The sequence below is a fragment of the Mchenga conophoros genome, linkage group LG3 (genome assembly GCF_057382185.1).
Source record: "Mchenga conophoros isolate Kocher_MC1m ecotype Shallow Benthic linkage group LG3, M_conophoros_male_GT1.1, whole genome shotgun sequence".
NCBI classification, from domain to species: Eukaryota; Metazoa; Chordata; class Actinopteri; order Cichliformes; family Cichlidae; genus Mchenga; species Mchenga conophoros.
Genome location: NC_140528.1, coordinates 30,546,988 through 30,560,739, shown reverse-complemented (window position 1 = coordinate 30,560,739; position 13,752 = coordinate 30,546,988). Strand labels below are relative to the sequence as shown.

Below are 13,752 nucleotides of genomic sequence, written 5' to 3'. Positions count from 1 at the left end.
CAAGAGTGCAATATTTTTGCAAGCAAAAAATCACATCCTATGCACTAAAACAGCACAAGAGAATTAATTGCTGACATGGTATCTCTCCCTCAGTGTCAGATGCAATGACTGATTGAACCTCGTGTGTGGAAGTCTTTTTATGCTTCACTCTACTATAGTGTTGTCTTTTTACTGCTACTTCAATTTTCACTAACTTATCAAACAGACTATTCCATGCTATCCTTTTTTTGTTCATTAGAAAATGAAACAAGATATTTTTGTGAGAGTATCCTTGGCACAGCAGGTAGCATTTAACATTTTTAAGTTTGGAGAACCGAGAGCTCCTATAGAAAGTCTGTGCAAGGATAAGGCATCCATCTTCAGGCAGAAGAGCTCCAAGTTTTAACCTTTGAGCCAAGGCTATCAACAGTGCTACTCATCTCCCTCTGAACTCAACAAAATTTCAGCTGAAGATGTAATTCGATTATGGCTACAACATGTATACAGTCACTGTATGGCCTCCTGAGATCCAGCCTACTCATTTATGTCCACTTTAATCGACATTTGATTTTAGTCTGTAACTTTTTTCTTATTTCAGCTATCACATCGAGTCCTGTTTTGCTGAATAGAGGACGTCCTGGCCTTTCCAGTAATATTGCATGTGTTTTAGTGGCCTCTTTTAGTTCCTAAGAAGCAGGACATTAAAAAATGGACTGAAAGATACTTGTTTCCTTGGTTCTCAGATCTATGAATCTAATTTATGAATTTAATCATAGCAACTTTATTTTCCTCATCCAAAGCAAATATATACTGAAACATGTAAAATCTAGTTCATAAACATATAGACGTCTCCATAATAGCTCAGAAATGTCTTCTATTTTTCACTGGAGGTGATTGGATGATTGCTTTGAAGCTGTCAGCTGGGATATTCTAGGTTCCTGTTGACTAGGTGACCAGCTGCTGTATTTCCTAGCAGGTCATATGTCAACTGATGATATTCTTTTATTTCGCTGGTTGTCTCTTCAGTAGCTTACTGTCATAATTCGGCTGTGTGACAGGCAGGAATGGACCCAAACACAAACTCACGGGGACAGAACTTAAACTCAAAAGCACAGCTTTATTCATACAACAATACAAAAACAACAATACAAAACTAATCTGGGAAAAATGAATTATAATGCGCACCAGGAGACACGGATAATCACACACAGCTATGAGGGAGAAGGTGACACAGAACTGAGGGAGATGTGGACATAAATACACAGAGGGAACACAGGGAGAACACAGACATAACAGGCTGGGGAAAACATGGAATACAACACGAGGAGGAGGAACGAGGCATGGTGACTCACAGATACGTGGAGGGGGGACAAAAGGGGGTGCTGACATGAGGGAAAATCTATTAAACCAAGGTGAACAACATAGGAAGCATGGAATGAATAAACAACAAAATAGAAAAACATGAGAAAAATAAGAATACTGGGTCAAAATGACCCAGGACTATGACACTTACCTGAAGATTTATCACTTGCTGAACATCACCAGAAGTTTTTTTGAATGTATTTAATTGAAGTCATCACATATCATACAGTTTCTTTGGCATGTGAATCACTTTCAGCCTGTACGCAGCTTTAGGGAGAGGGGGAGGAGATGTTTTCTTCACTGTCAGAGGGAGTAAACTGTTTTTAACCTGCTGGTTTTGAAATTGATTGATCTGAATTTGTTGCTGGAATCTCGGGTGCTGTGAAGGTTTCTGCTGTCCACTGTCATATCCCAGATTGGAATAGGTCTCCAAAATTAGATATGTTTCCATTTCTAATCAGGAGCCAGAAATCATGTTATTCAGTGCTGTGCATTCTTAAAGTGACCCATCAGGAAAAAAATAGTGTTTTATGTAGGATGACCTTAAAGGAGTTCAAACAGATTTCAGAAGGATAATAAACTGAGCAGCTGCTCGAAGGTTTTCACTATTTTTCACTATTGTTTTGTTTCTCTTAGACTGACCTACTGTAACCTCTCAAAGAGAAGCTGTGAAGCTCTGTCCGCAGTTCTCACCTCACCGTCCTGTAATCTGAGAGAGCTGGACCTGTGTAACAATGACCTGCAGGATTCAGGAGTCAAGCTTCTTTCTGCTCTAGTCAAGAGCCCACACTGTAAACTCGAAACTCTCAGGTCAGGATTTTAAATGATGATTTAAATTGTGATTTATAATATTGCACAAATATCTAACCTTAACAAAGTTGTTAAGTGACCTCTTTTATACTTTTTGTTTCTTTTTTTAAATGAAAGTAACTGCATGCATAATATTTAGAACCATTTTGAATTTCTAACACTAATTTGTTTTATACTCGTAAGATGAAAATATAAAAAAAAAAGCAGTACATTTTTAGGCAATATTGAAATGTACAGCTTATTTGGTTCATCTATATATTTAGACCTAAAATCTGAGGAAACGTTGAAGAAACAGCCTAATCCAAGTAATCAATTAAGAAGCTTATTGGTAATTAGTGACTGGTTCAGTATTTGTTCTAATTTGCATTACTTAATTTTAAAGGTAAATTCCACAAAATGAGATTTTTATCTTTTCTTCAACAACATTCACATCCACCAGATCTTCTTACTTGGTTTCTATTTCTTTTCTGAAGGTGTTTAATTAGCTGTTAGTTCATATATTAGTTTGCTTAATAGAATATTCTACTACAAAAATAAAAAGATGCCCTTCTTCTTGAGAGAATGAAATGGATGGCTGGGTAAGCTCCACTGGCACTGAGCTGGAAATTCATTAAATTATCACAGTAGTAGCTGCCATGGTTTCAAAAAGCAAGCCATCTTACCCTGTAGATAATACAGGGTTCTGGAGCCACATATAAGTTAGGAGACTCACCACTGGTGATCACCAGATTTAAGACATTAAGCTTTTCAAATATACAGTGGCTTGCAAAGGTATTCAGCCCCCTTGAACTTTTCCACATTTTGTCACATTACAGCCAGAAACATGAATCTATTTTATTGGAATTCCATGTGAAAGACCAACACAAAGTGGTGCACATGTGAGAAGTGGAATGGAAATCATACATGATTCCAAACATCTTTCACAAACAAATAACTGAAAAGTGGGGTGTGCGTAATTATTCAGCCCCCTTTTGAGTGCAGTCAGTTGCCCATAGACATTGCCTGATGCGTGCTAGTGTCACGTATAAATAAAGTTAAATTAAATTGAATTGATGGAAATGACAGTCTTGGTAGTAGGAGATTGGTCCACCAGCAGTGGTAATGAGAATCAGCACAACCCAAATCTGATGTCATGGTCCTTGGCCAAAAAAGGGTGGAGTACCCACTCCGGATTCAGGGACGAGCTCCTGCCCTAAGGGGAGGAGTTTAAGTATTTTGAGGTCTTGTTCACGAGTGACGGGAGCGGGAGATTGACAGACAAATTGGTGCTGTGGCTGCATTGTTGCGGTTGCTGCACAAGCTGTGCCTAGTGAACAGATGAACGAGATTGCGGATACAAGCAGCAGAAATGGACTTCCTCCGAAGGGTGGCTGGCCCTGGCCCTGGCCCTTAGAGATAGGGTGAGATGTTCAGCAATCTGGGAGGGGCTCAGAGTAGAGCCACGGCTCCTCCACATTGAAAGGAGCCAGTTGAGGTGGATCGAGCATCTGACAAGGATGCCTCCTGGGCCACTCCTGGGTGAGGCATGATTATATGACCCGGGGCAGGCAGGCATGACCCAGGACACATGGGGAGATCATAACTCTTGGCTTTAGTGGGAACGCCTTGGTTTTCCCCAGATAAGATGGAGGAGGTGGCTGGGGAGAGGGAGGTCTGGGCTTCTCTGCTTAGGCTGCTGCCCCCGCAACCCAGCCCTGGATTGAAGAAGATGCATGGATGGATAGATGTTATTGTGTGTGACAAACAGATAATCATTGTTCATAGATGAGTTGTTGTTTTGTGTGTCTGCAGTCTGTCAGGCTGTCTGATCACAGAGGAAGGCTGTACTTCTCTGGCCTCAGCTCTGAGCTCCAACCCCTCCCATCTGAGAGAGCTGGACCTGCGCTATAATCATCCAGGGGTCTCAGGAATTGAGCTGCTGTCAGCTGGACTGAAGGATCCACGCTGGAGACTGGACACTCTCAGGTATGGAGAGATTGTGTGATAGAGGAGGAAGAGCTGAAAACATATCCTTTGTCGTTCACTCACTTCCTGTTTGTTACATGCAGATGTGACATGACAACAAGGCATACAATATAGCTTTCCATCACCAGTGTATGAAGGTGTGTGTGAATGGGTGGATGACTAAATGTGTAAAGCGCTTTGGGACAAAGTAAAGCACTATACAAATACAGGCCATTTACTATTTACCATGCTAATGCCGCAGGGAGAACTTCTCCAGGAAAAATTGTAGGTATTTCAGTATAGTTAACAGTTCAAATTAGATAAATCTCTGTATACAGAGGCTGAGGACATATTTATCCTAGATTAAAACAAACACTGGAACCGGGGGAAACTGTAAGCCTAGCTTTATAAAAAGAAAACAAAATCTTTATTTTATAATCAGAGCTGTGGTAGAAGTTGACACTTATAGGGAGATGTTTTCTGTACAATTTAAAGGCAAGCAGCCCTGCAGAAATGTATTTACTGTATGTATTTAATTAATTAATTAAACTTCAGACTTGTGTAGGAACAGTGGTAGGGATTCTGACCGACAGCTTGCATATGTCTGGGCCAGTTCCCTTGCCTGTTTCTGGAAGGTCCTGACAAAGAAAGCAGCTAGGGCTTGCGACCTGCTGGTACAAGGTGTGAGAAATAGCGAGGTGCAGAAAGTGTTTGTTTCTTCTGGAAAGTGTGTCAAAAAACCTGATGAAGAAAGTGTAGAAAACATCATAGATTCAGCAGAAGAAACTGACAGAGGCAATTTTCACAGGAAATCTGTGTACAGGAAACATGGCTTAAGCTGAGGTTAGATTTAGTTTTCCATAGATACACTGCAGTTATGATATAATAAATGATAGGCTTGATGCTGCTGGTGGAGGGTGTGCACCATTCATTAAACCAAACATCAAATACAGGGAACTGGCTAAAGGAGATAATCTCTAGCACTGTAGAAATGCACTGGTCCCTTAATAGTTTCAACATGAAATTTTATGGTATATTGTTCACTATTTTTGTGACAGAGGCATAGATTTCTCTGTGTGTATGTGGAGAAATACGCTGCTGTTTCAGGTAAATGGTGGCTTTAAAACTAGGGATGGGTATCGTTTAGGTTTTATCCGATACCGGTGCCAAATCGGTACTTTTGAAACGGTGCCGGTGCTCAAACGGTGCTCAAACCGGTGCTTAAAGAATGGAGAACACAAAATTGGTCCAAAAACCTCTCATGTTCAGCTGGTTTTATGTAAAAAGATAACAATGTTAGCCTTTTCTGCAGCTATGGGGCATATATGGTATCACTCTTAGCTGGAAGCAGTGCTTAAACAATGGAAAAAACACAAACTTTGTCCAAAAACCTCTCATGTTTAGCTGTTTCCCTCTTTTTCTTTGGTCATTTTAGCCTTTTTGGCCAGGGTGAAGGGAGTATCTGCCATCAAACAAGAAGACAGCCGCATGTAGCTATGATGATGTTTGCTAGTTCACCTTACATGCATTAATGTAATAACGTGGTTAGCCTACTCAACGTAAATTACACACGAACAACAGAGAAGAACGGCTGCCATCAAATACGGTGCCTTTCTCGGCTTTTAAAAAAACCCCGCTGTGCGTCGCCAGGTGTTTCATCGGATTTGAGGTGTTACCTCCTTTGACAGTATCACAGTATCAGCTTAAAGCACTTGTTGCTGCTGAATTTGCATATTTTGCTGTGAAGTACAGCCAGACTTTTGACCGCTTCGCCTTGGGCATTTCTAATCGGTAGCTCTGCTCTAACAGAATGTACGTACCTGGCCCCGCCTACTATCCTCGGAAACGTAAAATGATTGGCTAGAAGTGTATCACAGCTCAGGAAAAAAAAAGGACCGAAATTAAGCACCGAAATGTGCGCTGCTTTTCGGTCTGGTTACTACCGTTTATTTCAGAACCGGTGCCATCATGGCACCGGACACCGGTACCCATCCTTATTTAAAACACATGAAAACAACGCTGCGCGCACTCAAAGGTCAGAGGTCATGTACAGTAAGCACACTGACACTAAGGGGAGAAAAAAGGCAGGTCCTTTCCAGCTAGGAATATAAAGAAGAAGAGGAATATAAAGATAATGAAAAATACGGTTTGAATCAGTCATATTTTATTCAATACAGTGGTGTAGTGACAGATCCAGGATCAGTTCAAATCATTAGCAGTTTGATCCACGTATGGACTGAAGTGTATTTGTGAAAATGTTGGGCTGCTCTTTTATCAGTGTCTAAAAGTATCTGTATGAGAGCCATGTAATGTCCATGTGGGCAAGCTGAAAGAAACTGTACTAGTCATGTTTGCAAGATGGTGCCTATGTGTTCGGCACGCTGTCTATCACTGTCCTTTATTTGTTTTGTTTTATATTATTTTTAGCTAACTTTGCGCTACATGTCTGTCCTACTTTGTATTATCATCACCAAACATTATTGGAAATAGGTTTATCCATCCAGATCTCTGACCGGCCTGGATATGAAAACCAAGGCTTTTTGCCTTCCTTTCTGGAAGCGATACCACTGTACTAGCAATGCAGGGAGACGGGGTAACTGTTGAGGTCGTCTTGTCAAGCTGAAATCCTGGATTTCTCATTTTCCCTATGAGTTCCGCTCCATCCGCTGTTTTTGTCTGCAACTTTTGGTGCCATTGCATGCCTTGGACTCAGTGGACTCTCCTGGTTGGTTCCTGTTGTTGGGTCTCTTGAAAAGAGTCCTGCAAAACTCTCTCCTCTACGACATTTGCGCTGGCGTGGATTTGCAAAAAAAAACTTTGACTGGTGGATCTGGTTGCTAATGCTTCGGAAATTTTGGACCCAGTTCCTCTCAGGCTGGGTCTAATAAATACCAGGTTGGTGGAAAACAAGACCTTCAGGTTGAAATAATTTTTTCTTTCTCATGTTCTGGATTTGCTCTTCCTGACTGAAACCTGGATTTCTCCCGGTGAGTTAAGTGCCTTCCTTGAACTAGTACCGGCTGGCTGTACATTTTATTTATGTTCCGAGAGCTTCCGAGAGAAACAGCAGCAAATGAGGAGGGCTTGCTGCTGTTTCAAGGCTCATTTGGACTTGAAGCAGCTATTCCCTTCGTCTTGCTACACCAGTTTTGAAGTCTGTTAGTGTGAACTGGGCCATTCGCCTTCATTGCTATGTGCGATTGTTTATCGGCCCCCGAAATATTTTTTTCCCGTTTGGATCTATAGCCATCAGAATTGTTGTCTTAAGGCCAAGAAAGATGCCAAGCGGATTTATTTTACCAAGTGGATCATCATGGCCTTGCGATATTGGTCCATTTGATTGACCTTTATTATAATTATGAATTTATTTTATTTTCAGTTGCTACAAACGGGACAGACATAACTGTGGGATAGGACAGGGGGAAAGAATGAAAGAAAGAGGGGGAGAGAAAGAAAGAAAACCAAAGGGGAGAAGAGACGGTGAGAAAGGGGGGAAGAGAGAAAAAAACAAACAAACAAACAAAACACCTGGATCACCTGTATGGAGAAAAAAAAACAGAGGAGACAGCAAACAACAAAGAGCAACATAAGAAAAAAAAAAGCACCATCACAATAAACTACCTAGTCATAGATATCAATAGTTACTAAATAATAAACGATATTGTGCAGCACGCAAGATAGACAGCGCACAGTGTGCTTTGAGGCAGCAGCCAAGAAAGCTGTAGTCGGCGTCTGTGAATACCCATGTGTACACCTGTGTGCATACCTGTGTGGATCAGCATGCTTGCATTCCAAAGGTTTCTCCATGTAATGATCTGCTAGGGAGTGTGGGGAGCCACAGCCCTGTCCTCCATGGTATCAAGCGGGTATGGAGGAGATCAAAACTCCAGACATCCAGAGGCCCCCAGAACACAAGAGACCAAGGAAGACCCACAGAGGGGCAGCTGCGCCACTGTCCCAGTAAGAGCTGAGGAGAGTCCCAGATGAGGGCTCATTCAGCAGCCGCGGAGCAGAAGCCAGGGGGAGTTGCAGTGACGCGCCCGTGAGCTCCGCCGGCAGCCAGCTGTGCCTGAGTGACCGAGCCCCAGGCCGAGAGGCCGGGGGCACCCCACCTCCGAAATGGCCCGAGCGAGCCCCAATAAGCGGCCGCCAAGGAGTGAGCCGGTGTGTACCCGGACGCCCACCCCCAGACACAAAGAACCACCAACGCACCGACACCTGAGGGAGTCCGCCACCGGCAGGGGAAGTGGTGGTGGGTGGAGATAGGCCTCCAAACCTTGGAGGGCCTGAGATGTCCCCAGAGAGGTGGCGTCTGATACCCAACCTGACATATAGACACAAACATACAGGCACACACAGACACAAACATCCATTCCCACCCTCATGCTCTCATGTGCACTTCACACTCAACCGACGTGGAGACAGACATAAAGAGAAGCTGTACACACGATCACACTCCCCAAGCGTACTCTACGAACCGGGTCTAGGTACCCTTGCCCCTGGAGGGGGGAACTGCACCCAGACCCAGGTGGTGTTACCCTTTTCCCTGCGGTGGGGAGAGGCAGACCGCCCCGACTCCGCAGCAGCAGGGAGGCCCCACACTCCAGACCGCAGCCGGACGGCCGACTCCTCCTAGCCCCCCCGCTCCAGCAGCAAAGTAAAAACTTTTTATTGGCTTAAGAAATAAAAGAATGCTATTTGATATATTAGAAACTTTCTAAATAATCAATTAGTTCTTTTAGGGGAAAAAGCAATGAGCTATGAACTAGCATATTTTGTATGAATATCATACTTTTTATGAATATCATATTTTTGTCACTTCCTTTATTACTTTATTACTTCCTAGGGCCCTAAATTTTTATTGGGGCCACAAATCACTCTGTTTGACATTAGGGGTATAATATCCCTCCTTACTGATCGTGGTAAATATGTTGTGCTTGTGTTATTGGACATAACAGCCGCATTTTACACAGTAGTTGTGGGAGAGGTCTGCAGTGTAGATGGTGAAGAGTAACAGAGACAGAACCGTTCCCTGTGGAGTCCCCATACTGCAGATGACCCTGTCCAACACGCAGCCCTGAGTTCTCCATACTGTGGTCAGTGGGTGAGGTAGTCAAAAAGGGCAGCATCATCGGCTCCAATGCCAGGCTGGTAGGGAGTCATTGGGCTCATCTCGGACGGGGACGAGTCTGCCTACAGGAGGGAGGTTGAACGTCTGGTGACCTGGTGCAGCCACAACAACCTGGTGCTGAATGCCCAGAAGACAGTGGAGATTATTGTGGACTTCAGGAAGCACACAGCCCCACTCCCCCCCATCATCCTGACTGACACCCCCATCACCTCTGTGGACTCATTCCGCTTCCTGGGTACCACCATCACCCAGGACCTGAAGTGGGAGCCCACCATCACCTCCGTCATTAAGAAAGCCCAGCAGAGGATGTACTTCCTGAGGCAGCTGAAGAAATTCAACCTGCCAACACGGACGATGATGCAATTCTACACTGCAATCATCGAGTCCATCCTCACCTCCTCCATCACCGTGTGGTACGCTGGAGCCACTATCAGGGACAAACAGAGACTGCAGCGTGTTGTGCGCTCTGCTGAGAAGGTGATTGGCTGCAGACTCCCATCTCTGCAGGACCTGTACACCTCCAGGACACTGGGGCGTGCAGCCCGGATCTCAGCTGACCCTTCTCACCCTGGACACAGTCTGTTTGACCTGCTCCCCTCAGGCAGGAGGCTCCGGTCCATTCGCACCAGAACCTCTCGCCATAAGAACAGTTTCTTCCCCTCTGCTGTTGGACACATGAACAATAACCACATGACTGTCCCCGCCACTAACACATGACCCTACGCTGTGTCACTGCATCATTCATGTTTGGCACTGATCATCACCTGCACTCATGTATATATGTTTCTACGTAGCACTCATAATTCTTATTCTCATGTATATATCTCATGTATATCTCATGCACATATCTTTCTTTCTACATAGCACTTTAATTCTTATTGTTTGCACTGAAGCACCGCAGCAATTTCCTAATGTTGTAAACCTCAACATCTGGCAATAAACCCCATTCTGATTCTGATTCTGATTCTGATTCTGAAACTGAAGTGGGTCCAATGATGAGCTCACCAGGCGCCGAAGCTGAGCCAGGACCAGCCGCTCCAGGGTCTTCATCAGGCAGGATGTCAAAGCCACCAGCCTATAGCTGTTGAGGTCCTTGGAGCGTGAAGTCTTTGGCACTGGGACCACACAGGAGGTTTTCCAGACTCTACCCAGTTTTTCTTTTACTGTGTTTTTTTTTTTATCTTTAAATGGTCTGGCTCCTGTGTACTTATCTGATTTGCTGAAGCCACATGTTCTTCCTTGCTCTCTCTGTTCAGCTGCTGCTGTCGTTTCCTAAGGCACGGCTGAAATGCAGAAGAGACCGAGTGTTCTCTGCTCCGGTGCTTTGGAATAACCTACTCCTCCATATTAGACAAGTGTCATCAGTGCAGGTCTTTAAGTCCAGATTGAAAACCTGTTTTTAGTCCCTGGTTTTTCACTCTGTAGGAAACTGACACCTAATTAAGTTTATTGTATTATTAATAATTTTATTGTATATTTCATTTTGCTAGTTTTTTTTTATATCTGTGTTGTTCAGCATTTTGTCCTGCCTGGTGTTTTCTTAAAGTGCTATACAAATAAACAATAAATATAATCATGGTCTGACCCCCCTCCACCTTTCAGGGTGGAGCCTGCTGGAGAACGATGGTTGAGACCAGGTCTGAGGAAGTGTAAGTGTGTTTTTATTGTGATTCATGAAAACAAAGCAGCACACATTCAACCATCTTCATCATGTCAGGAGTCATCATCAAAGTGTCAATCAATGAACAGATGATGGATCAATAACTGCAGCTGGATTGTGTTTGTTCTCTCCATCAGATTCCTGTCAACTCACAATCGACACAAACACAGTGAACACAAACCTCCAACTGTCTGACAACAACAGGAAGGTGACACATGTGAAGGAGGTTCAGTCATATCCTGATCATCCAGACAGATTTGATGTTCATCAGCTGCTGTGTGCAAATGGTCTGACTGGTCGCTGTTACTGGGAGGTTGAGTGGAGAGGAAGGGTTTATATATCAGTGAGTTACAACAGTATCAAAAGGAAAGGAGAGAGCAATGACTGTGAATTTGGACTCGATCATCAGTCCTGGAGGTTGCACTGTGCTAATGATGGTCCTGTTTATGTCTGTCACAATAAGAAATTTGCATCCCCCTCCTCCTCCTCCTCCTCCTCCTCCTCCTCCTCTGTCTCTAACAGAGTAGCAGTGTATGTGGACTGTCCTGCTGGCACTCTGTCCTTCTACAGAGTCTCCTCTGACACTCTGATCCACCTCCACACCTTCAACACCACATTCACTGAAACTCTTTATCCTGGGCTTTGGTTAAATTATAATTCCTCAGTGCGTCTGTGCTGAGTTGAGTGTAAAGTCCTGTTAGAGAAACACTGACTGTTGAACAGATAGTTCAGTCTGTACATGTCTGTCTCTTTCACTCGGAAACACGTTTTCAGATTCATGGATTCAATCAGTTGATGTTTGAAACTCTTCTAAATGATTCCTTGTAAACTTCTTGCTTTTCAGTCCTTAACCCTTTAGAGCCGATCGGAGCGGGCACGCTCTGTTTTGCGTAACTATTTTTAAATCCCGGTAGCTCTGCAACCACGTAAGCTAGCGCAATCATTTTTTTTGCATATGAAACTGGAGGAGTTTTACTTACATCTTATGCCATCAGCTTGTCCTCGGTCACAGTTTCCTTCCACATATAGCTTTGCAAAAACTGCATAAAAAGCACTTGCAGCAATAAAAACATAATATTCCAGAAACACGCTTTGCCGATCTGATCAGCTGTTCATAACACTTCCTACGTTGGAATAGACGTCAGCGCGAACTTTTGCATGTCCGCCATTACCTGCCCGAAACCGGAAGTGACGTCATTTTCACGGAAATGTAGTTTTTTTTACCATCAGGGCCTCAGGGCCTATACTGGTATTTTTAAAAGTTGTCTTTGACTTTATGACTTTCTGTGTCATTTCTGGGATGCTTAGGACTCATATTGCACTGCTGGAAATAGTTTATTTTGATGCATATGCTGCTTTTTGCAAATTTGCAGTATAATATTTATTTTCATTTTTCCTGCGGTATATAAAAATTGGTGTATTTCAAAAATAAAACTATGAAGACACTCAAAATAAATTTCCTGTGGTAGGAAACAATTTTTGCAACTTTTTTATATTTACAGTTTTGAGGGATAAGCCTAAATTTCTCTAACTTGAAATATATGTTAAAGATGGAAGTTACCATTATTCCAGGATCCACGTGTTGCTTTTCTTTTTCCACTCAAAGCTTCACAGTGAATATCAGTATGTTGTGTTTCTCTGAAGCTCAGTTCACAACCAGCTCCTCTGCATTTTCAACAAGTCTGAGCTCATTAAAATGAATCCAAATGTTTGATTTCTCTTTCTTAATGGGATTTTTCCAAACTCTCCACAGGCTCTCACTGTTTCACTCATTGTTGGAAGGTCATCATTTGAAAATGTTTCAGCCATATAAGCTGAAAATGCAATAGTTTTTAATAGCTCAATAGTTTTTAATGTTGACATGATTGTATTGAGGGATCATAATGGATATGGCTTATTTAATAAACAGCAAACCCTGCATTAAAACACTGTAACATTGACATCTTTTCCACAGAGATAATTGTTGCGACTTTCATCCGTAAATAAAGCTGCGGCCGGCTGAGTTGGTTGTGTCCCTCCAATAATCCATAATGAATCGTACTTGTACTTTGCGCATTTATTTTAAGAACAAAACAAAAACAAACATTTGCGCTTTCAATCAATTTACAACTAGCGCATGGATTAACTGGTGTGCCAAAAAATGACGGTCAACAGAAAAGTTTGCCCACAAACCACTCACCCAACACACCTGCTGCGGACACAGACACCAGGTAAATAGACTGTGACCACACCCACATACCATCACCTGAGACGCAGGTAAAGCTATACACCTGTGCCACCAAAACAAAAAGGAAAAACATAAACATTGACTTTGGCTCTTACAATAATTTTAACCAGAATACTTTGTAGTATGTCGGTGAGAGCTTGGATATGAGATTTTTAAAAATGTGTAAATATGCCCATATACCATTGTATATGTTGTGTATGACTGTAGTTTGTATACGACATTAAAACTATCACAAAGGGTCCTGGTGAAGAATCTGCTGGAGTTAATGGCTATTTGATTTGTTGTTCTTTCCTGAATATGTTTTACATTCTAATGAGAGAAATAAGTAGCTACGGAAATTGTATTTCCATTGTTATATGTCAGAAATTTGTGGAGCTTTTATTTTGATGTTTGGATTGACTGTAAGTAGGAAGTGCAGAGAATAGTGGGAAAGCATGGCTACACCTTTGAGATAATGGAATTCGTCGAAAAGCAATGGCTGTAATTTCTGACAGTTCCTTGTATATTCGGCAATGAATAATAGTGTGTTCTGTGACATTGTTTTCTCTACTACTACACCTTCAATGAAGTGCAGTAGTAGTAGGTCGTAGCCTCTGCGCTAATGATACAAGTGTATTCTCACTCACTACCTTGTCCAAA

At 42.7% G+C, this 13,752-nt stretch overlaps 1 protein-coding gene across 1 annotated transcript in view; it reads left to right on the top strand.

Moving 5' to 3' along the window:
• LOC146578111 (protein NLRC3-like) overlaps positions 1 to 12,595 on the top strand; it is a 48,986-nt gene extending 36,391 nt beyond the window's left edge. The window contains exons 7-10 of the mRNA XM_085257671.1: positions 1,978 to 2,151; positions 3,943 to 4,116; positions 10,829 to 10,875; positions 11,024 to 12,595. Coding sequence (XP_085113797.1) covers positions 1,978 to 2,151; positions 3,943 to 4,116; positions 10,829 to 10,875; positions 11,024 to 11,565 — 937 coding nt within the window. The 3' untranslated portion in view covers positions 11,566 to 12,595. The remainder of the gene's footprint in view (positions 1 to 1,977; positions 2,152 to 3,942; positions 4,117 to 10,828; positions 10,876 to 11,023) is intronic.
• Positions 12,596 to 13,752: the final 1,157 nt, after the last annotated feature.